Source organism: Danio rerio, chromosome 5 (genome assembly GCF_052040795.2).
Source record: "Danio rerio strain M-AB ecotype USA chromosome 5, GRCz13ab, whole genome shotgun sequence".
Taxonomy (NCBI): Eukaryota; Metazoa; Chordata; class Actinopteri; order Cypriniformes; family Danionidae; genus Danio; species Danio rerio.
Genome location: NC_141025.1, coordinates 63,898,457 through 63,926,141, shown reverse-complemented (window position 1 = coordinate 63,926,141; position 27,685 = coordinate 63,898,457). Strand labels below are relative to the sequence as shown.

At 37.0% G+C, this 27,685-nt stretch overlaps 1 protein-coding gene across 4 annotated transcripts; it reads right to left on the bottom strand.

The window, feature by feature from the left end:
* Positions 1–3,501: 3,501 nt before the first annotated feature.
* On the bottom strand, positions 3,502–26,446 carry wu:fi75a02. Of its 4 annotated transcripts, none has more exons than XM_087254256.1 (9): positions 26,120–26,446; positions 17,186–17,380; positions 15,332–15,643; positions 9,552–11,325; positions 9,380–9,436; positions 6,296–6,494; positions 6,077–6,210; positions 4,695–4,766; positions 3,502–4,610 (listed from the first exon to the last, which is right to left on the bottom strand). In XM_087254256.1, exons 2-9 carry the CDS (start codon positions 17,367–17,369, stop codon positions 4,340–4,342), a joined length of 3,003 nt encoding a protein of 1,000 aa, XP_087110382.1. In that variant the 5' UTR covers positions 17,370–17,380; positions 26,120–26,446; the 3' UTR covers positions 3,502–4,339. The 4 variants fall into 4 exon arrangements, with proteins under 4 accessions (XP_087110382.1, XP_087110384.1, XP_087110383.1 ...); XM_087254258.1 differs by having other exon boundaries at positions 17,186–17,350; XM_087254257.1 differs by lacking the exon at positions 9,380–9,436.
* Between the last annotated feature and the right edge of the window lie 1,239 nt (positions 26,447–27,685).

Genomic DNA, 27,685 nt, shown 5'->3' with positions numbered 1-27,685 from the left:
TTGGTTTTCCGTATTGGAAAGAGGTCAGATTTGTCATTTGTATTATTGATCATCAGTTGGCAGTGTTAACCCTTAATATAAGCCTGTGCAAAAAATAATAATAATAATAATAAAAAAAAACGTTTCTAGCTATATGGAGTATTACAGCAAAATATAGTGTGCATGCATAAATACACTTACTATGTTCCAAGAGCTGAGGCGCTTATTGTTTTATTTTCTCAAACATATCATGAAAAATGAACAAAGGTCCCTTACACTCTTACACACACTATAATCTATATTAAAGGTCAGCTTTTTTTTACAATAACTGATGATCAGCTATAAAAATAATAATAAAGAAAGTAAAAAAAGTAAAAACAATACAAATTGTACCTCTTTCCACAACAATAAGAATGCATGATTATATGGTGCTTTGGCTCAGAAAATGTCATTATATTGAATCCATGGGGAAAAACAGCCACAAACATAACAAATGGATGAGTGTATTTTCTGGTTAACAACTCTCTTTATTAGGACACTCCACTATTATGGCAAGTCTCGTCTCAGTAAACATTTGTTTCACCTTCACGTCCGCTCAGCTCATCTTCTTCCTTCAACCCCCACAGCCAACCACAGAACACCTCTTCCTCTCTCGCTCCCTGGGTCTCTCTATTGAACCATTTTTTATAATTGAGGGATTTCCATACAAGGACTCAAAAGGCGGGCGGTAATGTGGTTGTTAAACCTCACATTGCCACATGTTGAATGTGTAAAAAATTTCAAAGCATTTTCCCAAAATATGTCAAAATAAAATTTGTTACCAAAAATTATTCCATTTGCTAAAACGCAGAGAAATGTGTGTCCAAATTAGGCCTCAAACTCACCCCAGAGTAGTTGAAAACATCCCTAACGGCACACAAGGGTTAAAGAGTTTAAGCTGAAACTGTGGTCTATAAACATTCATAAAATCCAAGTCAATGGTTAGCAGCACTTTCAGAGTCCCCCAAAAAAATAGCCAAAACAAAAATAATACTTGTGGCTACTGACCATACCAGATCTTATGAGAACATAATCAGTCTAAGAACTACAGTGCACTGAGAAAGTATTCATAGCCCTTCCCTTTTTCCAAGTTTTATTATGTTACAGCCTTATTCCAAAATGGATTAATCTTATCTACTTCCTCATAATTCCACACACAATACCCCATAATGACAATGTGAACAAAGATTTTTTTTAATTGTTGCAAATTTATTAAAAATAAAAAAGCTGAAAAATCACATGTACATAAGAATTCATAGCCTTTGCTCAATACTTTGTTGATGCACCTTTGACAGCAATTACAGCCTCTTTTTCAATATGATGCCACAAGCTTGGCACACCTGTCTTTGGGAATTATTGCTCATTCCTCTTTGCAGTACCTCTCAAGCTCAGGTTGGATGAGAAGCGAAGGTGTACAGCCATTTTCAGATCTCTTCAGAGATGTTCAATTTGATTTAGGTCTGGGCTCTGTGACACTCAAGGACATTCACAGAGTTGTTGTGAAGCCACTTCATTGATATCTTGGCGGTGTCCTGCTGGAAGATGAACCGTCACCCCAGTCTGAGGTCAAGAGCACTCTGAAGCAGGTTTTCATTCAGGATGTCTCTGTACATTGCTGCATTCATCTTTCACGCTATCCTGACTAGTCTTCCGGTTTCTGCTGCTGAAAATCATCCCCACAGCATGCTGTCACCACCATGCTTCACTGTAGGGATGGTATTAGCCTGGTGATGAGCGCTGCCTGGTTTTCTCCAAATGTAACACCTGGCATTCACTCCAAAGCTTTCAATTTTAGTCTCATTAGACCAGAGAAGACTAGGCCTGATTGGTAAATTGCCGCACAGATGGTTGTCCTTCTGTTAGGCTCTCCTCTCTCCACAGTTGAATGCTGGAGCTCAGACAGAGTGACCATCGGGTTATTGATCACCTCCCTGACTAAGGCCCTTCTCCCCCGATGACTCAGCTTAGATGGCCGGTCAGCTCTAGGAAGAGTCCTGGTGGTTCCAAACATCTTCCACTTACGCATAATAGAGGCCACTGTGCTCACTGGAACTTTCAAAGCAGCAGAAATGTTTCGTAACCTTCCCCAACCTTGTGCCTCAAAACAGTCCTGTCTAGGAGGTCTACAGACAATTCCTTTGTCTTCATGCTTGGTTTGTGCTTCGACATGCACTGTCAAACCTGGGACCTTATATAGACAGGTGTATGCCTTTTCAAATCATGTCCAATCAACTGATTTTGCCGCAGGTGAACTTCAGTAAAGGTGCTGAAACATCTCAAGAATGATCAGTGGAAACAGGGGCTGTTTCTCAATTCCAAGAATGCAGAGAACGAACTTGCGTTCCTGTGAAGACCAGTCTTGCCAGGTGACCTCGGAAGAACGAACTCAGGAGATCACCAGGGCAGAAAATGCTTCCTGTGAGGAATGAGATGCATCGTTCTTCTCGATGGTCACATGACCTTCATGTGTTTTTAATAGAACATTATTTTAACATTGCAGCATTCATACAAGGATTTTTTGTTTTTCCCATTTTTAAAATATATACTGTGCATAAAAACAAATATACTCTGCACATTAGAAATAAAATTGATTTTTATATGAATTTCAGCAAACAAACACCCTTAATGTGTTTATTACTTTATTAAGATGTTCATGGTGATGTTTATATTCACCTTTTCATTTAGGGAAAGTCCTGAAGGAAATAAGGGAAATCTCTGAACTTTAATAATAAATCTAAATAAAACGCAGCGCTTTCCACCTCCAGTCGCAACGACTTCTGGGATTTCTAGAGCAAGTTCGGTGCTCAAGTCTCCATCAGTGCGTCCTCGATATCAAGAACACATCTGGGAAGTTTCATACGTCCTCTGTTCTTGCTGTCTTGAGTATTTGAACTGAACTTTGGCAGCTGATGATGACGACATTACAAGAGAACACGCAAGACCGCTGAAGAACGCATATTGAGAAACAGCCAGAATGTACCTGAGCTCAATTTAGAGCCCCACGGCAAAGGCTGTGAGTACTTCTGTACATGTGATTTTCAGCTTTTTTATTTTTAATAAATTTGCAACCATTTAAAAAAAAAAAATTCACATTGTCATTATCGTGTATTGTGAGTAGAATTTTGAGGAAATAAATTAATTTAATCCACCTTGGAATAAGGCTCTAACATAAAAAAAAAATGTGGAAAAAGTGAAGTACTATGAATACTTTCCGGATGCACTGTATGTTCAATTTCATGCACAAACCACCTCGTCAGAGCCACATTTAAGAATTTAGTGGAAACTAGTGTTCTTCTTTAGTGTTCAACTGAAGAAAAAAAAATGTGATAAAGCTATTTAACGTCCAAGTAATTTCTATTGTCAAACAGCTAAAGAAAAGGAAGAAATTTTCAACTTAACAGTCTAGCAACTACAAGAAAGAACGTTGAGGGAAAGCCAGTATTAAAACTACCTTATTCATGACGGGTCTGCAAGAACAACAAATGCAGAAACCAACTTTAATGTTTCTATAATGAAATACACATAGAAAAGACTTTTAAAAAGACTTCACAAGAATATAATTATCAAACACTGCACTATGCATAAAAGATTCCTTTAAATCAAAATAAAAACGTACAAATACTCTAGTCTGTCCTGTAAGGTTTTTGGCAGCAAATCCCTTTAGAGAAAGCTGTAGATCCATTTACTAGTTCAGATGGGCAAAATGGGTCTGTAAAAATATCCAAGCTGCCAATTTCACAGGTCATAAGTAGTCTAGGGTGAGCAAAAGACTAACCGTGATTATCCCACACTCATTTCTTTTGCCAGAAAATGATAATTAGAAATATGTTGGTTAAGAATTAGGTTGCAGCAGTCACATTTAAAGGAAAGGGAAAGTGCTTAGGTGAACGTCTACTATAATGTGCTTGCATTAATTGTACACGCGAGCACACAGACACACACACACTCACTCACTCACTCACTCACTCACACATACAGTCACTCACTCACTCACACACACACTCTCTCACACTCACTCTCACTCACACACACACACACACACACACACACACACACACACACACACACACACACACACACACACACACACACACACTCTTCAAATGTCTTTTGGGTCAGTGGACTTCAAACATTTGAAGTCTGTAAATGCTACATGATAAAGTGTTCTTTTTCTTCTATTGCTAATTACTCTGTGGACAGTGATGTGTACAGTTGAAGTTCTTCTCATGTTCAGGAAATAATATTAAACCAATATTTTTGGTAATTTGTTCATGAGAAGTGAAAAAAAAAACTTTTTTTTTTTTTTTTTTTAAATCAGGGCTTAAACCTCCAGGCCTTGGCTTGTAAAGTAGTCTTCCAGTTCTGTAAGCCTCTCGATAAGCATTATGTCCAAGTCAGCATCATCCTGTCTCCCTCTACGAGGTCTTCCTCGTGGCCCCTTCACACGCAGAGGGCCCAGGTTAGTTTTGGCCTTGCGTTTCCGAGGTTGTGTGAAATCTGGAAAGTCTAGTACTCGCTTCCGTTTCTGATGCCCGATGCACACCAGAGAGCCGTTCTTCTCTTTTGGTTCTTCAAATATGGTCTCCAAGCTTCTGTATAAATGCAAGTAAGACTGTTGTCTCCAGGAAAACACAGAACTAATTCATTATTGAATTTAAAAAAATGCAAAAACAAACCTGTTAGGGATTGGTGACTTGTAATTCTTGTTGGTATAAATCTCCTCCAAACTGAACTCCTTTTTCTTCAGCCTAACAAAATAAGGAGATTGACAATATTTAGTGTGTGTGTGTGTGTGTGTGTGTGTGTGTGTGTGTGTGTGTGTATATATATCTTCAAAATAAGATATTTGGGATGCCTGGTGGTCAATTCTTTCAATTTTAAAAAAAACAAACAAACAAAAAAAACTTTTAACTGGCAAACTAGCTTTCCAGTTTCATGGTCATTACAAGATGGTAGCTGAGTCCTAAATAAAATACTTAATGCACTATTCTACACCATTTTGTAGTATAAATAGTGTAAGTAGTGCGTTTACACTGAAAACTCTAAAAATACTAAGTTCACTTTAATTACCCAGATGATGCACTTATTCAACCGGTAAAATAAAGTGTGTAATGATGGATACTTTACGCACTCATTGACCGCAGGTTTGCTCATGCAGTGGAAGGGGCGGAGCTATCGGGGGCACATGTTGGGTAACCATTTATTTTGGTTGGTGAAAGCAAAATTCTCTTACAAGACTGATTATAGCGCCTTCCGATGTTGAATGTGGTTATACTTATGGCAGGTATTATTTGATAGTTTGGTCAAATTGGTTCTAAAATGGCTGAAACCCTCAAGAAGCATGCTGTCTACAGAAATTCAAAGAGCTTAGAATCACCAAGAGGTGACACTCAATAAAACATTCCATTGCAACAGCAGCGCCCAGGAACACCCCGTGATTCCACCATTTTGGAGTGAAAGCGATCGGCCGTTGATTGAATGTTATTGCTGTCGCGATGGCAAGCTTCACGGAACCGCAGAAGGCCATGGCGAGACCGCAGTAAAAACTTGCACGTCTTCTTCAACTTCAGCCAACATTCCAACATAAGCGCGCATGCTCTAACCAAATGAAAATGAAAGACGCGTCTCTAAAGCAACCTCTCGCGACACAACCTCTCCAATGCAGCGCCTCGCGATATTTGCAAACAAGTTATATGAATCATATTTACTATCATTTCACAGCAATAGAGGAACGCCGCCAAACGTAGCGAAGAGTAATGATTTTCTCCAATAGTTTACTTGAGTAAAAGTACACATTTTTAAATGTACTCAAAAAGTACAAGCTACCCAACATTTTTACTCAAGTCAATGTAATTAGTTTCTACCCATCACTGTGCGCAAGATGTAACTTAGTGTCCCTTTAAGTCACAAAAAGGATACATTTTAACTTGCGCACTGCTGGTGCAACTGACCCTGGATATCAAATAAGATGCCTTTTGCTAAACCCACATAAAATAATATAGCATTGCATATGTTCAAAAAAACTATTTATTCGTAAAAACTTGAGCAGTTGACTTACCTCTTTGGTTTGGGGAGTCCCATTGGAGTAAGGTTGTTATCTGGTTTGGGAACCGTCTTACGAATACGGATTTGGGAGACCCTTTTTGAACGCTGACCTCCTTGAGCTTCAGCATTAGCTTCGTAAAGTTCCACCTAGAAGCAAGATGATATCCGCGTCTAAATAAATTCATCAACTGCATTCGAATCATTTGCACACATGGTTGTTAAGTTAAAATACCTGGTTCATTTCTCTGGATACCCCCCTATTGTGCAAACCAGGGTATTTGACATTTGCACTGACGATAGCAAAAGTAGGCACGGATTCAGTGGAGGATACATCCAATCGTGCTGACTTGGGGCTGATGCTGTGTCGTGAGGGATGATCCAGAATCCTTTCTGGCGTGAGATGAATTTTTGACAGAAGACACACTGCCTTCCTACACAGTGCAGTAAAGAAGTAAAGCTTTCAGAAAGCAGCAGGTGATTGCAAATAGGACACTAGTCAACATCAACATGATTAGATGATCATGCTTAGAAGGGTAGATTACTGTGGTTTGTAAATACTGGATTGGCTTCATGCTTAAAATTGTAATGCTGGTGATTGAATGAACTCATTTGAATAGGCAGATTTGTTTTATTGGAAAATTTGTATTTGTCTATGATGATTTCTTTGTTGGCATAATACATAGGGCCTGTTTACACGTGGTCACTTAATGTTTTTTTTTTTTTTTTTAAATCGGATAGCTATCTGATTTGTGAAAAGAGTTCCATTTACTGTACATCTGACCACATAAATGCGTCTGCACTAAAACGAATATGATTCTGATCTTCAAATCCCACCGTAAATGCTAACTTATTTAGGTTACATTGACTAAAGCATGACATACACATGCTGTTTTATACGTGCATGTAATTATTCACATTTGTAAATGGTTTACATTGATTTACAGTGCATCTGGAAAGTTTTTATAGCGCTTCACTTTTTCCACACTTTATGTTAGAGTCTTATTCCAAAATGGATTGAATGAATTTATTTTCTTTTAATTCTACACACAATACCCCATAATGACAATGTGAAAAAATACTTTTTTAAAACTGTAGCAAATTTATTACAAATAAAAAACCTAAAAAAATTTTTTTAAAAATTAAAAAGATCACATGTACAGAAGTATTCACAGCCTTTGCCGTGAAGCTCTTAATTGAGCTCAGGTACATTCTGTTTCCACTGATCATTCTTGAGATGTTTCAGCGGCTTAATTGGAGTTCACCTGTGGTAAATTCAGTTGATTGGACATGATTTGAAAAGGCATACACCAGCCTATATAAGGTCCCAGAGTTGACAGTGGATGTCAAAGCACAAATCAAGCAAGAAGACAAAGGAATTGTCTGTAGACCTCCAAGACAGGATTGTCTCGAGGCACAAGGAAGGGCAAGGTTAAAAATTATGCTGCTCTGAAAGTTCCAGTGAGCACGGTGACCACCAGAACTCTTCCCAGAGCTGGCCGGCCATCTAAACTGAGTGATCGGGAGAAAATGGCCTTAGTCAGGGAGGTGATCAATAACCCGATGGTCACTCTGAGCTCCAGCGTTCTTCTGTGGAGAGAGGAGAACCTTACAGAAGGACAACCATCTGTGCAGCAATCCACCAATCAGGCCTGTATAGTAGATTGGCAAGACTGAAGCCACTTCCTGTCTAGAATTTGCCAAAGGCAATTCAGACCATAAGAAACAAAACTTCCTGGTCTGATTAGACTGAAATGAAACTCTTTGGAGTGAATGCCAGGTGTTACATTTGGAGAAAATCAGGCACCGCTCATTACCAGGTTAATACCATCCCTACAGTGAAGCATTGTGGTGCTGTGGGGATGATTTTCCAGGAACTAGAAGATTAGTCAGAATGGAGAGAAAGGTTTTCATTCAGGATGTCTTTGTACATTGCTGCAGAGTGCTCTTGACACACCGCCAGAATATCAATGGAGTGGCTTCACAACAACTTGGTGAATGTTCTTGAGTGGCACAGAGCCCAGACCTAAATCCTATTAAACATCTCTGAAGAGATCTGAAAATGGCTATACACTATCACTTTCCAACCAATCTGATAGAGCTTGAGAGATACTGCAAATAGAAATGGGAAATGGAAAATGGAAATGGAAAATTCCCAAAGACAGGTTTGCCAAACTTGTAGCATGATATCAAAAAGACTTAAGGCTGTAATTGCTGCCAAAGGTGCATCAACAAAGTACTGAGCAAAGGCTGTGAATACTTATGTACATGTGATTTTTCAGCTTTTTATTTTTAATAAATTAACAACAATTTCAAAAACTCTTTTTTCATATTGTCATCATGGGGTATTGTGTGTAGAATTAAGGAAATAAATTAATTTAATCCATTTTGGAATAAGGCTGTAAAAAAAGTGGAAAAAGTGAAGGGCTATGAATACTTTACGGATGCATTGTATGTATAACCTACTTTTTTTTTAAAAACCTGCAGTGCTTTTGTAAATAAACGAAACACTTTATTTTTCTATTATTTTTCCTCTATTTTCACAGAAATAGGCTACAGGTGTGCTGCTTCTCTGTTGTTAATGCTGCCATTTGATACTATTTTAACATTTTAGTTTATAATTTCAAGTCCAAAACTAAAATGAAACAAAAAAACAAAAATAAAAGAAAACGAAGATCTCAAATGGTCATCTGTGGAATTTCTGTTCTTCTAAGCTGTGGATAATGTCTTACTGGTCCATCTCTAAACAACTTACACTTGAATCTGCACAGCACTACAGGATTGTTGATTATCTTTACATAGTCTTTACTGTCCAGATAGTTTTAATGCCAAAAATAATTGAAAAATTCTTGCAATTTACAACAGGGTGGAATTTTAAGCATGGATCCCTTAAAATGTTTAGTGATCAGATAGCTTAAAGAAACAGTTCACACCAAAAAGTAAATCCACTCAATTTACTCACCCTCAAGTGGAACATGCAAACTCCACACAGAAATACCAACTGACCAAGCCAGGACTCAAACCAGCGACCTTCTTGCTGTGATGCAACAGTGCAAACCACTGAGCCACCATAACACTTTTTTTTTTTTTACATATGTAATTATTGACTTCCACAGTACAAAAATCAAATACTATGGAACTGAATGGCCGGAGGTTTCCAGCAATCTTTAAAATATTTTCTTTTGTGTTCAACGTAATGACAATCAAGCATGGGATGGTGAGTTCCAGTTCAAGTGGATGGTGAGTAAATAAATGACAATTTTCATTTTTGGGTGAACTATCACTTTCAATAACAAGAGATGCAGGGGGATATGCCCACCGTGCTGAAGCTCTTTTCCTGTTGCGTGTGACTTCTTGACTGGACCGTCGAGTATAGCTATCAATGAAAAAATTTAGATCAATACAAGTTGAATTAAGAAAGCAAATCATTTCTGATTATGTAAAATCAAACTTCATGCAAAACATTTGTAACTTCAAAAAGTTCAACTTACTGGTGGTCATTGTCTATGCCTGGTGGTGCTGTAAAGTCAACCAGAGGTCGAAAAGGATGACACCTGCACCGGCCCAAAATCTGACTCACAACCATGTGGATACCAGAATGAGACAGCTGCGTCAGAGGGAAGTTGAGCCGCCTGTGCCGAAACCACTTTCTGAAGGATGTTGGAGAAGATAAAGCTAGGACGGTACTAACACCTGCACCAGAAAAGCTCCATTTGCTCAGAGCAGACAAAGGAGGAGTGGTGGGTCGAAAAAGTTGAGATAAGCTAGGACAACACGCAGAGCCTTTATCCAGGTTAACAGGTAAATCATTTGAAGGACATGCTAGCATACCAGTTAACTGTGGCGAGAGAGGAAGTATGAAGTCATCAATAATTGGCTGGCGATGGTTAAATATCTCTGCTCCCTGCTCAAGAAATGACAGAGTTTCTCCAGCTTTAAGAGTGGGAAATCCAGAAAGGTGTTGTTTCTTTCCACCACAGTGTTTGAGCTTAGATCCAGCTCTGCTGTAACCAGTCCACCTGTTCAAGTCATTAGAAGTACAGCTACCCACCAAGCGAAGGGCAGTGTCCGAGAGTTGAGTTAACAGTTTGTTGGTACTGCTGTCTAAAACTGATTTGGAGGACCCATTTCTAGGGGCTGAGAGATGGGAACTGGTGCACGCTTGAAATGTTAGAAGAGAGCCAAAAGATTTTCTTTCACCTACATCTTTTACCAAATGGTTTGATAAGGTAAGTTCACAGTATGGCTGTACTGACATGTCAGACTCTTGACTAGGGGATTTTAATGGACGGTCCTTTGTGCTTGAAAACTGACAATCAATGCGCTGAGCCTTACGATCCAGCTTTGTGCTCTCTTCTGAAGCTCCAGCATTGGTTCCTGTTAGTTCATTCCTGCCCTGTTGTGACATTGGGACGTGATCAAAGTCTGAAGTACTCAGAGAGGTAGTAGTGGAGTGAAAACTGCCATTTATTTTGAACTTGTCCCAAATCTCTCCTTCTTTCTTACTGTGATTCTGAAAGGGATCTGAAGAAAGCTTGGGTTCATCATGGTTGGATTGTGCGACAAGCGGCTTAATGGGGAAAGAAAAACTAATTTCACTTAAAGATTGTTGTTGAATATGTTCGTCTTTGACTTTCGTCGAATTTCCCAATGTCACAGTCTTCCCAGATGTCGCTGAATTTTTTGGCTTGGACAAAAAATAAAGGGGATCTGAGTTTGACTTAGGAGGTGAAAGTTTCAGAATCTTAACGTAAGGCAACTTAAGCGGTTTCTGAACATGTAAACGTTGATTAATCAAAGTGTCTTCCTCTACCGGACTAGATTCCTCATTCTCCGCATCAGAGGACAGCACTTCCTGCTTACAAGAAGGTCCCTGGCTGTCATTGTCATCTGAGCTGCTAATCACAGTATCAACCAATAATGCAACTCTGTCCTTCTCAGCATCTACTTCCATCTCCAGGTCCTCAAAATCTGAAACGGGGGAGTATTTCCCCTGCAAACTATTGTCAGTTTGTCTTAAAGGGGACGTTTTTAGGATTTCACAAGATAATGAGCCACTGGCATTGAACTTTTGACCTTCACAGCTTAAGTCTTCAGGCTTGCGGGTAGGACTTTGGCTAGACCGAGAAGGAGTTGACATTGTCCATGAACAAATAGGGTCCTTTTTAGGTTCACATGACAGAGATCTATAAAGAGACTGTGGCCTAGACAGGCAGACATTTGAGAGTATGTCTTTGTTGTCTTTTGCCACTTCCCCATTCGATCCTGCAAGAACACAATAAAAAGTAAAGTTAAAATGTAATCCACAAACAACTCATTTTTGTTGACGTTTTAGCAAAATACTCCACATTTAGCCACCTGTGGTGCTTTTTTAGGTGCTAGTTGTTGTAAATTTGATTTGATTTGATTTCCTCATGCTATGGCAACAATTCTGCGACAGCTCTTACAAATGACCTGTTTTTGTTTGGTGTCTGACTTTAAAAGCAAAATATTCCCACATAACCGACTGCTGTTTTTCTTTGATATAAATTAGTCTGTGAATGCTTCTGAAGTGGCAGACGCCATCATCCCATTTGTCCGTTCTTTCCTGTTTGTTTGTTTTTTTGTGGGCATTCCGCATAGTTTGATTGCACAATTCTGATTGGACAGAACAAAAGTGTGCTCGCTCAATTAACTAGTAAGACTGTCACACATAGACGGCAGTCATGGATTTGCTCTGGGTGGGGGAAATTACATAATCTATATACATAATCTATATACATTTCATAATCGCAACCTCTTGCGATTCGATTTAGATTAATCGCACAGCCCTATTTGTGATCACTTACTAATGAGCACTTTCACATTTATCTCTTGAAAGGATTTCTCTTTCAGAATGATGGGCCAATCCACACATCAATAATTGTTCTCATTCACTAAACATGCATACGAACACATTTTTGTGTGAAATTTGCATACATTTTTTTTACAAATAAAGTTTCATCAAACATTTGGCTACACTTTATTTTAGGTGACGTAGGTACAATTTAACTAACTACTGAGTATCATTAATTACATGCACTTAATATATGGTTAGGGGAAGACTGTTGTTGATTGGATTTAGGGTTAGTTACATGTAATTATGCATAACTCCTTCTAATTACAATAGTAAGTGTATAGAACATGTTTAAATTTGTAAATTTAAGTGTTACCAAACATTTGTACAAATATGTATTCTAAATGTACAAGCAAATAACCAGTGCTCAAACTGAGGTTGGACATGAAAAAAAAGACAAAAAGCATCCCCTTAGTAAAATCGCCATCACCTTAAATTTAACAACAGTGTGCGTAAAGTAAAAACTGCTTATGCAAATTAAACATAAAAATGTTCTATTTATGGTAATTTATGACTTCTAAACAACGATTTACCAATTAAAAATTATTATAATGAGGCACCACGCACAAGCGCAATACAGTTAATTGAATCATTTTTCATGATTTTCAAAATGTCTAAGAGAGCTGCATTCTTTAAGAAGAGAACAGAAGGTATGATATTTAGTTGTTTAATATGTATGCTGTACCTGCCATGCATAACTGCACTTCAGAACAGTTTATGATGCGAGTTTAACTTAAGCTGTTCTATATTTACTGTAAAACACAGTTAACAGGGCTTGCTAACATTCAAGCTGTGGTCACACTAGACTTTTCTCCCCATAGACTTATATTCATACGCACACAAATGCGACAGACTGGATACGGAAACTCATGTGACACGTTTTGCAGTTCGCTGCATTGGGAAGTTCAAGCTTGGTGAACTCTGACCTGTGAAATCGCATCATGTAATTGCGTGAGATCAAGCGAAGATTAAAACATGACCTCTCTGGACAGAAATTTAAAACATGGACCAATCACTTGCTTTTTTTAATGCCTGAGGATCTTGTTTAATCCCGCCCCTTTTCACAGCGCCGTACGACAGAATTTCGCACGCACAAACTCTGTCTATGTATTTAGACCTATTTTGTTATCATTGTGTGTGTGTGTGTGTGTGTTGCTTCAGGACAACACTCATTCCATGATTAGAGGTAAGAGCTGCACGATTAATCGCAAAAATCGCAAAAAGATCCAATCCAGATCGCAACCTCAATTCCACCCCCTAGACCAGGGATCCCCAAACATGTTCCTGGAGTTCCTGTGTCCTGCAGATTTCAGCTTTAACCCTAATCAAACACACCTGAACAAGCTAATCAAGGTCTTACTACGTATACTTGAAACACCAAGGCAGGTGTATTGAGGTAAATTGGAGCTAAACCCTGCAGGGCACCGGACCTCCAGGAATGAGATTGGTGACCCCTGCCATAGACCACAAGTGTCAAATCAAGTTCCTGGAGAGCCGCAGCTCTGCACAGTTTAGTTCCAACCCTGCTTCAACACACTTGCCTGTAGGTTTCAAACAACACAGAATGACTCAATTAGTTTAATAAGGCGCGTTTAATTAGGATTGGAACTAAACTGTGTAGAGCTGCGGCCCTCCAGGAACTGGATATGACACCTGTGCCCTAGATGATCTTAATCCAGCATTTCTACGATTCTGCCAATCATATTTTCAAGGTCAGGAGAGAAGCAAAGACGGCTGCACAAGTTTTCACGTTGTTTTACATACATTGCTCAGTAACGTGGACACCTCTAAAAAGTGTCATTTACTGTATTTATATGGTATAATTCACCTAAAAATGTCATTTCTGTCTTCATGTAATGATGTATTTGCGGCTGCGAAATCACACGTGATGTAAGCTGACCATTATATCGCATTTTAGAGATATGATTGCAACAAGCGTTTTAATGTTTTTCTTTCATAGCCAATACACGGTGTTGTGCACTAGATAAGTGTTTAACAGTGTCAGTATAACTACTTTAGCCTATATAATGTTGAATATCATGCAAGAGGGAATCTGATAATGACAAACGTCTGATTTTACCAGTGGAAAAAAAATGGTTCAATAAAGTTGTCAATGACAGATTGCAAGCATATGTCGCAAACATAATAATTCTAATTAAGTCTATTCAAAATTGAGCATTTTAACTAACTCAATAGCCCACTCAATAATCTTTATTTTACATCTATAGAATCGAGAGAAAATCATGATCTTTATTTTAAGCAAAAAAAATGTGGTTCTCGTTTAGCCAGCAGCTCTATTAGTGGTCCGAACAATCACCTGATCTATCCTTATACAAGTGGGGGTTATTCTGTCTCACCTTGTGTTTGAAGACATGGCACACTTGGTACTGCTAGAAGACATTGCAGTGCATACTCTAAAGCACATCAAGAACTCTAAAGCACAGTCAAATTAGGGTCCTTTAGTTCCAACCCTAATTAAACACACCTGATCAAACTAATGGAGTCCTTCAGTTTTGTTTAAACCTACAGGTAAAGCTGCGGTCACACAGAGCTTTTCTTCCCATAGACTTTCATTTATGCGCATGCAAATGCGTCAGACCGGAAACGTGGGGTCATGCGTCAAGTTTTGCAGGGTCCTGCGGTGCAAAGTTCAAGCTTAGTGAACTCTGACCTGCGAAATCGCATCACTTGACAGCGTGAGACCAATCGAGGATCAAAACATGACCTCTCTGGACAGAAATTCAAAACATGGAGCAATTGCTCGCTTTTTTAAATGTCTAATAAGCTTGTTTACTCCCGTCCCTTTTCGCAGCGCCACACGACAGAATATCGCATTTTCAAACTGTAGTGTGACCGCAGCTTAAGTGTGTCGACGCAGGGTTAGAACTAGACTGTGCAGAGCTGCGGCCCTCCAGGAACTGACTTTGACACCTGTGCTCTAAAGAGAGAGTGCGTCTTTACAGAGCAAACAGTTATGTTTGCTTAAAGTGACTTGTCACTCTTGACATAAAGCCTTTATATGGAGCTGGTTTGGGCTTGTATTATGCAAATTACTAAAATTGTGCACAGAGATGCTCATTTAGAAGAGTCCAAATACACTAACAGAAGAACCAGTTTAAGAACAAGCTCATGTGTGTACAACTAGGCAAGTTTTCATGAGAAGTCCAAATGTGCGTATAAATGGGAAAAATGTATGAGACCATGACTAGAATTAGCAAGTAGGAAATCATGGTTTGATGTTGTAGCATACACTAACCGCCACTGGCTACATATCCCACATCAACTATGCTCATCACAGCATTTCTACCTCATAGGCCTTTAAAATATATGCAAAACTAAACCCAAATTTTAGAATATTTAAATTTAAGCAGCTATATGAATTATGTAAACATTTACCAAAACTGCAAGCTGATGAAACACTTGGAGTATTTGGACATCCAAAGGAGATGTCTCTACCCAATTGGCCAACTTTACTGTGCAGCTGGGCTAAACTGCGTGTGTGTGCGCTGCTTTGTGAACACAACTGGTCCATCCTCTTCTCCATAGCCTCCAGACGCTGAGCCAGAGGTCCGAAGGTATCAGTCAGCAGACGTTTCATGTCATTGTGATGGGAGACAAGAAATCGCTCCAAAACTCCAAGCTGCTCTCCTGATGGTCCAGCTGAAGGAGATAGAGGAGATGTCCATCGTGGATCTCTGAGCTTGCCCTCTGCAAAGGGATATTGATCAAAAACAGTGCTTTATAAGAGCGGCATCCTGACTAACAGACAACAGCAAACTTTGCAATAATTTTTTATAACCGCTTCTTTCACACCATATACACTCACAGGTCACTTTATTAGGTACACTTTACTAGTACCAGGTTGGACCTCCTTTTGCATTCAGAACTGCCTTAATCCTTTGTGGCACAGATTCAACAAGGTACTGGAAATATTCCTCAGTGATTTTGGTCCACATTTACATGATAGCATCATGCAGTTGCTGCAGACTTGTTGGATGTACATCCATTATGTGAATCTCCTGTTCCACCACATCCCAAAAGTGCTCTATTGGATTGAGAGCTGGTGACAGTGGAGGCCATTTGAGTAAAGTAAACTCATTAACATGTTAAAAAAAAAACAGTCTGGGATATTTTTTGCTTTAGGACACAGTGCCTTATCCTGCTGGAAGTAGTATCAGTATCAGAATATGGATAGTACACTGTGGTTATAATTAAATGGACATGGTCAGCAACAATACTCAGGTAGGCTGTGGCGTTGACACAATGCTTAATTGATGTTCACAGTACTGCCACTATCTGGATAATTTCGCTTTTTCAGACAATTCTTTGTAAAACCCTAGAGTTGTGAGAGTCGTGCGTGAAAATCCCAGTAGATCATCAGTTCCTGAAATACTCAGACCAGCCTGTTTGGCACCAAATACATGCCATGATCATAGTTCAAAGATTGGCTGATTAGAAATTTGCATTAACAAGCAGTTGGACAAGTGTACCTAATAAAGTGGCCGGTGAGTGTGCATTTGTGCACATTTGTCTGCAGTGCACACTTGTGCAGATTTTCAAAAACGATCACATGGATGTTACTGACAGCTAGATATTACATGAAATAAAGGAAGAAAAACTATGCAATTATTCCTTTTCTACTTGGTTATTCTGTTTTATATTGTATTCTGTCTCTTGTTATTACAAAATATTCTCTTCCTGTTAATATATAAAGCATTCTATAGAAGTCTTTTCCCACTACAAAAAAAATTTATATTATATAATATATATATTGGGACTTTTTCGTGCAATTGCAAGTTTCCATAAATCAATTCTGACTTTACTTCTCAGAATTGTAAGTTTATATCGCACAATTTTGACTTACCTCACATTTTCGAGTTTACATTTCACAATTCTAAGAAAGGTCAGAATTTCACATTTATATCACACAATTCTGAGACAGTCACAATAAACTCTTTATTTTTTATTCAGTGGCTGAAACAGGCTTCCATAGAATTTAATATATTTCAAGTAACTGTTTTTTTCCAGCAAGGATAAATTAATATGCTAAAATGTGAACATTTTTTACAATAAACTTGTATTTGAAATAAATTTTAGAATTCAAACAAATATTCAGTTGTTTTAACATAAATTAATGTCATACAGTTTCAAAAATCCTTATTCACATAGAAATATGTTAAGCACTATTCAACACTGATATTAAAAGATCCACCAAATCAGTATCTTTGAATTAATTCCAGATCATTGTACCTTTCCCAAAGTCTGAGGATTGTGGCTTGTCCCCAGACTCAAACTCCTCCCTGTGGGTTTCTTTGCATCCTATGGCCAGCTGTTCCTGGTACAGTGGAGAGTGAGGAGCAGGATGACACGGACCGGCTGCAGAGGCAGGAGCCTGCTCTGTCCCCTTTTGCTCAGCTGAAGGATTGGACAACATCTTTTAAGAGACTGATGGGAACAGAAATGAGATCAGTAATTATGTCAGATTAAATTGCATTAAAACATTAAAATTAGCATTACTACCGAGTCCGACCATTGATCATACCATATTCATGCAAAGTATCAAACGGACACTTTGGCAGTAAATGATTTGCATCTTTATGTACAAGGGTTTTACAATACCATATTACTTTGATATATATCATAGTACTAAAAGATTCTATTATTATTTAAGCAATTGCTCATTGATTAATGCTGGATATAATTTTTTATTTAATTTCCTCTTAATTAATGAAATATCATTTCCCATTCAAAGTTATAAAAAAAAAAGAAATTTTGGAATACAGTGTCTTGACTTAGGCCAGACTAGACTTTGCTGACCTAAACCCGAATAAAAATGTCATTATAAATAATTTATATCCCTATACATTCTTAAACAATAAAGTGCAAGTGAAATCAAAAATTTGCAATGTTTATTTTTCAGGTCATGGTGTTATACTTAAAATGAACTACTCATCCATGGAAGTTAATCCACTGGAAACAAAGTTTGTTTTGTAAACCCTCAATCAAACTCTGACAGTGGCTTCAACGTTCGGATTGTCGGTCCTTCTGTTGACGGCTTCCATTGAAACTGTATATCAATATTCTTAACCATGCCCCTCCTAGCAAAGTGATGCATAAAAGAATGCCCTGCTCACTACTCAATAATTCATTTAAGTTGGAAGTACCTCAACATACTGACATAAAGGTCTTAGCAACTTCTGGTGGACGCTGACTTTAAGAGGAACATTACAAATATTCATATTTCTTGGTAGGTTGTACTGCTTCAAAAACCCAGAAGAAGAAATAAGTTAAATAAAAATACTGAGCAGGCAATTTATTAAAAAGCTGAATTGAAAGTTTGTCAGCTGATCAAAGGTTTCAGACTGCAGCCTTAAAAAAAAACGTTACAAAAAATACGGCTTCCGTGTCATTGTACTTTAGGCAGCGTGGTGCAGTTGTTGCTGGAAGGGATACTGCTGCAGCCAGTAGTTAATGACAATTGTTAACATTATTTATTAAATTATGCATAAATGTTATTTTTTGCAAACATCTGCCCAAACCCCAACCCTCAAAGTAATGTAAAAACAGTAATTACACTGAGTATTATCTATATTATTTATTAAATTACCCATTAAATTGTTTTATTAGCGTCTACCCAACCCCAAACCTCAACCTACCCCTCACAGTAATGTAAAAAGATTACTGCTGTAAAGCTTCACAAAAATTATGCAATATCGATGCAAGTATCCGCAGCTTTATACCATCTAGACTTAACCGTGCCGCACACTACCCAGTGCTAGATTAGCATTGCCTTGAAAACCAGCTAATCAGCACATCCCACCTGCACCTCGTCAGCAGTAGGCATGGGCCGGTATAAGATTCTGACAGTATGATAACCTTGGATAAAAATATCATGGTTTCACGGGATTGTGATTATCTTTTTAAATGTCTGGGTAAAAAACAACATTATTTTTAGAAACATTTTAAATATTTTGGAACAATAAACATGTCAGGCTAAATAAATAAAATTAATCACAGATTTCTTTCCAATTTACAACGGCATCTTTGGATGTCTTTTCTGCTGGAGACACTGTTGTCCTCCAAAACAAACAAACAAAAAAAAAAACATAAAACTTAAAACTTACATATACTGTAGGAACAGTATAGCAAACAATTTTAAAACCTTGACTTTTCCAAGTCGCGATATTCCTTGAAAAAATTTTTTTATCCAATGCCTAGTCAGCACTTAAGGCCATTTACCAAGGCTGTATTCAAACAGGAAACAGGAAAAAGACTAGTTAAAGACTTGATCTACTGTGAAATTAGTAAAATCTGTTCTTCTTTAACCCAGATACCAACGTCTGATGACCGGCATCATAAGAGCATTGGTCCAATGTTTTTATAGATATTGAAAACAATCAAAAAGTAAAAACTCACTTTTAAATAATTTTTGTTTACTAAAAAAATAAAAACAAGTGTTTAAAAAAAAACTAGAAATGTATTGAAAATTAGAAAATTATCTAGGATCTAGAAAATTATCTAGAAAATCTAGAAAATTATAGCAAAAACATAGTTTTTAAAAACATCTTCATCTTTCTAAATGTATTTAATACTTAAGCCTACTTCATGTCTTTTAGAAGTAAATCTATTTACTTTGCGCTGCCAGGGGTTTGACCCATACGGTACTTTAGAGTCTGTGATGCCATTGCTTCGGTTCTCCTGCAGTCAGTCCTCGCTGATGCTCCCGCAATAAAAAAAAAAAAAAAAAATGGACATGACAGCAGCAGAGTGACAGCATTAAATACAGAGACTACAATGTTTTAATTTAACACATTTGTGCCCGGTATTGGGTTTTATTTCCCTATTAGTGATCACAATCGTGAACGGATTGTTCTTTTTTACACTATCTTCTAAGTGAACCGGTTGCAGTAGTTCACCTGATCAAACTGAATCATTTGAAATGATTCACATTTCCAATAAGCACTCTTATCCACAAACTACAGTTACAGTTATCAGAACAGTACTCTGAGATCAGATTTGAGAAGCGGTGAATCGATACTGCTGCGCATAGGTGATTCTGTGAACTGAACACAAACAGTTGAACAACTGCAGCACGGGTAATGTTGGTGATGTTTTAACTGACTAAAATTATGATTGCTGACTACATATTTTTGGTATGTTTAGTCCTAACATGAGGATTGTCACTAAAGATCCGGTTCGCGTTAAAGATCATAACTTCATCACTACTGTGCATCTAACTTCAGAAACAGGCTTGCAAACATATTTTACTTAAGGATGCTATCTTGTGGGCTGTTGTATTTAAATTTGAGGATGGGTAGATGGTAGTGGTAGATGATAGTGTTCATGTGTCCTAAATACGTTTAAAATAATTATTTTTGTTTGAGTTTATATTATACAATATTTGTTCTGATGATCTTGAATCTTGCAGCTAACAAATATCCTTATTTAGAAAAAACTAAAATACTGAAACTAATAATAACTAAACTAAAACTAAGCAATTTCAAAATATGGAAACTAATAAAAACTAGTAAATTTACCTCTAAAAACGAATTAAAACTAACTGAATTTGATTCAGTAAAAAGTCAAAATGAAATAAAATGAAAAATCCAAAACTATTATAACCTTGCACTGGTCTTGACTCATCTCTTTGTACAGAGAACCACCAGTGCATATCTAAAGTTCAACAGCACTCCTTTAGTAAACAGTATTCATTCACCTTTTTGCACTGTCCACCCACTGGGGATTATTGTTAGCACCTTTACCATCTTGTGTCCATATTTTCACTCTCTATGCAACAGCAGAGACACTGTCAGGATGGCAAAGGCAAAAAGGCTAGAACGTGGCAGGACTGTTGAGTTGCACTAGCAAGGCCTGTCACAATGCACCATCAATTGGAGTAAGACTGTCTTTTTAAGTTTTTTATGGGACAATAAAAAAACTATTTATAAACTGTACATCAGACACAGGATGATGCAGACTGCAGCTCAATAACCATAAGATGGCATCTGCTGAAGAAGGGCTTAAAGGGTAAGGGATAGTTCACCAAAAAGAAAATTTTCTCACCCTCAAGTGGTTTCAAACCTTTAGCGTTTTTTTATTCTCTTAAGCACGAAAGATATTTAGAAAAATGTTGGGATACTTCCACAGAAAAAAGAAACACTATGGAAGTCAATGGTTACAATGGTTTCTAGTGTTTTTTTTTAAATATTGTCTTTTTGTTTCACAGAAAAAAAAATTCAAAGGTTTGTGAGAAGTAAAGAGTGAATAAATTAATTTTTATTTGCTTTTTTTGGTGAACTACCTCTATAAAAAGTTTAAATTTACTCAGCCTCAAGTGGTTCCAAATCTTTATGGGTTTCTTCTGTTGGACAGAAGATATGTGGACGAAAGACGAAAACCTGTATCCATTGGCTTACATAGTAGAAAAATAACAAATATTAAAACTCAAAATTCCTTCTTTTGTGTTTAACAGAGGAAAGAAAATGTTTTTAAAACTTCACGTCTCCTCCCACACCTTCCTGTTTGGGATTTGCAAGGGTGCACCAAACATGACACTGAACACTGGTAGAAAGTTTTAATCTCATCTTGATGGCTTTCTACAAGGGCTGAACAATAATAAAAAAACTGACACTACAATATTTTGATCATATATTGCGTAAATTATACAAAATTGCTTATAACTCTATTTGGAAGGAATTTAAAATTCTACATTGACGTGGATTATTTAGATTTTCTTTCATGTTTTTTTCAGAGGTTGCCACAGTGGAACGAACTGCAAACTATTTCAGCATAAGTTTTACACAGTGGATGCCCTTCAAGATGCAACCCAGTACAGGGGAACAACCATACACACTCATTCACACATACTCATACACTGCAGCCAATTTAGTTTATTCAATTCACCTATACTGCTTGTCTTTAAACTGTGAAAAAAACCAGGGCACCTGGAGGAAACCCACGCAAACATGGGGAGAACATGCAAACTCTACACAGAAATGCCAACTGGCCCAGCCGAGGCTCAAACCAGCGGCCTACTTACTGTAATGAAGTACAGCAATTTACTTCAGCTTTACTTTATCAGCACAGCCACGTGTCAGAACAATTATAAAGGAAGACGCTTCAATCCCGGTTTGTGGACGTTAAATCGGGTATATTTTGTACATAAACATAACGGATATCCACACAGCAGTGGAGATTAAACGGTATCCTGTCACATATGCATGCAAAAACAGTGCAAAGCTAAGCGCGCTCTGTCTGTGTGTGTGTGTGTGTGTGTGTGTGTGTGTGTGTGTGTGTGTGTGTGTGTGTGTGTGTGTGTGTTCGTGAACCTTGTAATGATATTGTGTGACTCATCAATGCAACTCCACAACAAATACTCAATGGTAAAGTTCTTCCTGTAGTATTTCTCAAACGCTATACGTGAGATCTTCTTCCTTTAAGTCTGTCTGTTGTCTGACGCAGCCGAGGGAGAAGATTAAGGCACGCAGAAAGGCACGTAGAAACGGTAGGCGGGGAGGAATGGCTTTAAAGGCGCAGTACGACAAAACAGCCCCCTGGTGGAAAAATTTATAGAATATGATCTTGTAAAAGGTACACTGAAAAATCTGATGGGTGTTTTGAGCTGAAACTTTACATAAACATTCTAGAGACGCAAAATACTTATTAAACACATAGAGTAAATCTGGAAAAAAGGGCTAACCTAGGTGCCCTTTAAATCTCCGGTCCTTCAGGATTTGAATTAACCATTTTCTCTTTGGTGCACTGATTTTTTTTTTTAATTCAGAACATGAAACTAGAGTGTCATAGATTTCAAATGATGCCTTGTTTTTGATAAATGGTTGAATATTTGCAATAATATAAAGATAATAAATTCTACAGCCATGACCAGACAACCTGAATACAGGCCATTGCCAGTTAAGTGGTTCAACATATCTCAATGAAAACCTTTTACTATTTCTGACAAAATTTGAACTGTGGTATGTATTATTAGAATCCTAACTCGACGTTGCAGATCCTGCGATATGACTATTGCAGATTCGCACATTCCCATATTGATCCTGAAACTATATATTGTGCAGCCCTACTTCCAACGTTACTGGCAGGACAAGGAGATCAAACTAGAGATGTTTTCTGCACAGCACAGTGGAGAACTTATTCATCATTTCCCGGACATGCTGCTCTTAACTTTGGGCTCTCGTCTGTGTTGTAATTGACTTGGTCTTTCAACAGGACAATGCTGTAGTTCACAAAACCAGACTGACAAAGGACTTCTTCCAGGAGAATAATGTCACACTTTTGGACCATCCAGTGTTTTCCCATGATCTAAATCTAATTGAGGATGTTTGGGGATGGAGGACAAGAGATGTTTACAGAAACAGTTCTAGACCATGGATGCCCTTTGTGAAGCCATTTCACCAGTAGCATCAAACATGCCGGAACAATGTAAAACAGTAGCATCGAGCATGCCGGGACAAATGTTTGATGAACAAGAATGGTGGGGCTACTCACTATTCCTTTTTTAACCCATTTAAGCCCACCAGCAACTATAGTTACTGAAGTTCATAGTTGCCATTTTCCTTTAATAAGTCATTTTCAACATGTTAACCATGTCTTATTTCTCAATGACATGCAAGCAAACAACCAAATAAAAGATTTCAAGAAAGAAGAAAAGGACTTGATTCACTTTCTTTTACATGAAGCCTTCAACTTCCTACTCCTAATATCAGGATACAAAATAGTTGCAAACCCTTCCAAATAAAGCCCATTTTCATGACACAAAAAATATTTTTTTGTTCACAAATTATATATATAAACATAGTCATGAAGGTCTTCTAGATTCATCCAAACCAAACAAATCTTTCAAGAGATCTATAGTTTTTTTTGTGTACTTTGTCAAATGTTCAAGCGCAACTATATATATATATATATATATATATATATATATATATATATATATATACTTTACTTTTTGACTCTTGACTGTTTTTGTTATTTTTTCTTTGACTGCTGTAACTGCTGACTGCTGTAGTGTGGGACCCAATTGTCTCTACCATTGAGATTTGTGTAAAAAGACATTTAAACTGTTGAAATGTTTTTATATATTAATATTTGTATTAACTGCTATTTAAAATTAATTATTGCAATATTTGTCTTTTTGCCACACTGTCTGTTGGGGAAACTAGTGTGTGTTTAATCACTTCAAGACAAATGGATTATTTCATTGTGTTTTTATTTCATTAAATTATATGATAGATCATTTCTGGAGGGGGGGGGGGGTCCATATCAAACGGTTTTCTAATTTTTAATCATTATAAAGGTGTTTATGAAAATTAATTTATCTTTTGAAAGCAGTTGTTTTAAGTTAGAACGCCTAATGTTCTCCTCCTATACACCTAATCTCCTATTTTACATTGAAGGTTTCTTGCCATATATTTGCCCACCAGCAAATACAATTTCTTGAAAAAAAATCAAAAACCTGGAGAAACTAAATGCAAAACATGTTCCAATATTACACTATTAACAAGGTTTGTGTTGTTGTTGTTGTTTTGGTTTTCGCCTGTGATCTTTAAAATTTGATCAGCTGCTTGACTTTAAATTCAGTTGTCAATAAATTTATTTTTTTTGTCTCTTGCTCTTTTTTTTATTATTATTTTGCAGCAGTATTTAAAAAATGGTTATGACCCACCAGCAAAAAATGTGAATACTTTGTTGTAATGTTTGCCCCTGGTCTTAAAGCAACAGTTCCATTTTTTTTTTTAATTCTTCCATCATTTCCTCACCCTTAACTTGTCACAAACTTGTTTGAGTTTCTTTCTTCTGTTGGACACAAAAGATGATATTTTGAAAAAAGTTAGAAACCTAAAGCCATTAGAATCCATAATAGGAAAAACAACATAATAGGAGTTTCAAAGTTTCTTCTTTTTCTGTTTAAGGTTTGTGACAAGTGAAAGATGAGTAAATGATGACAACAGTTGGGTGATCTGTCCCATTGTACTGCTTCTCAGCTATACAATACGTGCTACTAACATCTTAAAATGTGTTTTGGAGTAAGAGCGAATATGAATATGTTTCCCTGTGTACTGTAAATAAAATTAATTCTTGATCATTAATGCATTTACGCGTTACATCAATGTACAGTTGCAATCAGGATTATGAAACCCCTTTGATTTTTTTTCTTTTTTAAATATTTCTCAAAAGATATATAACAGAGCAAAGAAATTTTCACTGTATGTCTGATCATATTTTTTCTTCTGGAGAAAGTCTTTTGTTTTACTTCGGCTAGAATGAAAGCAGTTTCTAATTTTTAAAAAAACATTTTAAGGTCAAAATTATTAGCCCCTTAACGCTTTATTTTTTTCGATAATCTACAGGACATACCATCATTATACAATAATGATGCCTAATTACCCTTACCTGCCTAGTTAACCTAAATACCCTAGTTTAACCTGTCACTTTAAGCTATATAGAAGTGTCTTGAAAAATATCTAGTCAAATAGTGTTTACTGCCATCATGGCACAGATAAAATAAATCAGTAAATAGGAGTTATTAAAACTATTATGTTTAAAAATGTGCTGACAAAATCTTCTCTTTGTTAAACAGAAATTGGAGGACGAAAAATACAGGGGGGCTAATAATTCTGATTGCAACTGTATATATTCATGTATTTACAATGTACAAATTATCTTAACAGTACAATTTTCGTACGTTGACACTGTTATATCACATGTTAATACGAGTATATTTTCAGTTTTCTGTGAATTTAGGAACCTGTCAGACGCCCATGTCAGCTGTTTCAGGCTACTGTAGTAATTCGCAACACGTGACTTTCATTCTGTCCGAAAAATTCGTTTGTAACGTTACTAAATACTACACACGTCACTTCACACACCTATATTGTTTCACTAAAAAACAGCGCAATACGAAAACACTCACATTAATGAAATTGAGCAGTATTCTTAGCAAACATAATACCAATAGCGTTAACCACGCGTTATTAGACCAGCGTTCGCGTTCAATTCACGAGAGGTAATTCGTGATCACTTTAAAGTACTTTTCATTTAACTTGTGAATAATGCGCAATGATGTTCATGAAAAGGCTTCTTATGCAGCTCAGGCTTCAGGAGGCCCTCAAAACGAATGCAAATTAATAAATAAAAAGTCAAACATGTTCAATAACACAGTACCTGTTCGCGGGTTTCAGTTTAGATTGATCAGTCCCAGCAAAACAACGTCTCCGGCGGTGAAAGTGTGCTGTTAAATCACTAATATTCCTCGATCCATCCTCATGATGATGCACAGGTCGGATGTGATTTCTTTAAGCCAGTAAAAGTCATTTCCGGCGACCCCACAGACCCATATTCAGATTAACAGAGAGATTTTCATTACAAACTGACCGCACAATAACCCAGTTTTTTGAAGACAACCTCCCCGCTTAACTATGCCATTAATTTAAGGCAGAGAGCGAACAAAATACACAATCGCCAGAATATTTGCTATTGAAAAGCAATGACGACTTCCGCCATGCGTGCTGCCGTAAAGCCTGTCGCGATTGGCTACTGCAAGAACTCAGGCTCATTTCTATTGGACTGTGTTTTGGCAACACTTTCATGATATTTGAAAGGCACATTAGACATTACATCTGTTTGTTTTGGACGGATCCTTAAATTTGGATGTTAGTCAGGTAAATAAACAATTGTTTAAAAATTAAAAGGATTAAGCAGTTATCTTAACTAGTCAAGAGGTAAATCAGAGATGAGCAGTAAAAACATCTAGATGTTGAACCATGTAGGCTATTTTTATAAGCAGTCTTTGCTGGCTTGGCAGTTGGTCTATAAACATTATTTTACACCCTATCTGTATTTTCTGTGTAATAATAGAGATGTCTTGTACAAAGGGAAGTCGTAATCATGGTATGACAATGGAATCTACAGTCAGTTAATTATTTCATGAACATGGATACCTTTTGTCATACTCGAAATTCCTTAAAAAATGTAAAGTTCCTGTAAAACCAAAAGACTATGCTGTTATTTTTGATCCAATACCAAGTAAAGTTGTATTAATAATAATAATAATAATAATAATAATAATACATTTTATTTGTAATGCGCTTTTCTTAAACTCAAAGCGCTAGAAGGCAAATTACTAACAATACAAGGCAAAAACAGCACAACGATAAAAAGATGCAATAAAACAATACAAGTATGAACCATAAGATAGAATAAAAAGTTTACAAATTGATCATCCTAAGTTAAAAGCAATGCTAAAAAGGTGAGTCTTAAGAAGTTTCTTAAAACAGCCCAGAGAGGCAGCATTCCTTATGCTGATGAGTAGTGCATTCCACAGCATAGAAGTACTGTATGAGCAATTACTGAGTGTGTAAGTCTGTATATTATCTGGACCAACAACAGCCTAAGAAAAGTGATGATGTTTTTTTATTGGTGATATTATAATTGTTAAAGATAAAAAGAAAGATAATAGTAATAGTTAGAAATGTATTAAAAAGGAATCATATACCATCTTCAAAAGTCTTCTGGTCTTCAAAATTTGGAAACATTGAGTGGAGGAAAGTATGGTTACTAACAAATACATTTTTTATAAGTAATGAAGACAGGAATCTTTTAAAATTTTACACGGAAAAAAGAGTTATTTGAACGGTTTGAAGTGAATAGAGTAAACCCTTGCGATTTTTGTGGTATTGTTAAAAAATCTGTTACTCATCTGTTTTTTTCAATGTGTATACTGAGGACTAT

Bases quoted from the DNA above. Each gene is read 5' to 3' on its own strand.
- wu:fi75a02 (XM_087254256.1), bottom strand. From the start codon at position 17,369: ATGTTGTCCAATCCTTCAGCTGAGCAAAAGGGGACAGAGCAGGCTCCT. The intron at 15,644-17,185 runs GTACAATGATCT...ATCCCTTTGCAG, and splicing joins ATCCTCAGACTTTGGGAAAG to AGGGCAAGCTCAGAGATCCA. The intron at 11,326-15,331 runs GTAAATGTTTAC...GTGTTCTTGCAG, and splicing joins TTCATCAGCTTGCAGTTTTG to GATCGAATGGGGAAGTGGCA.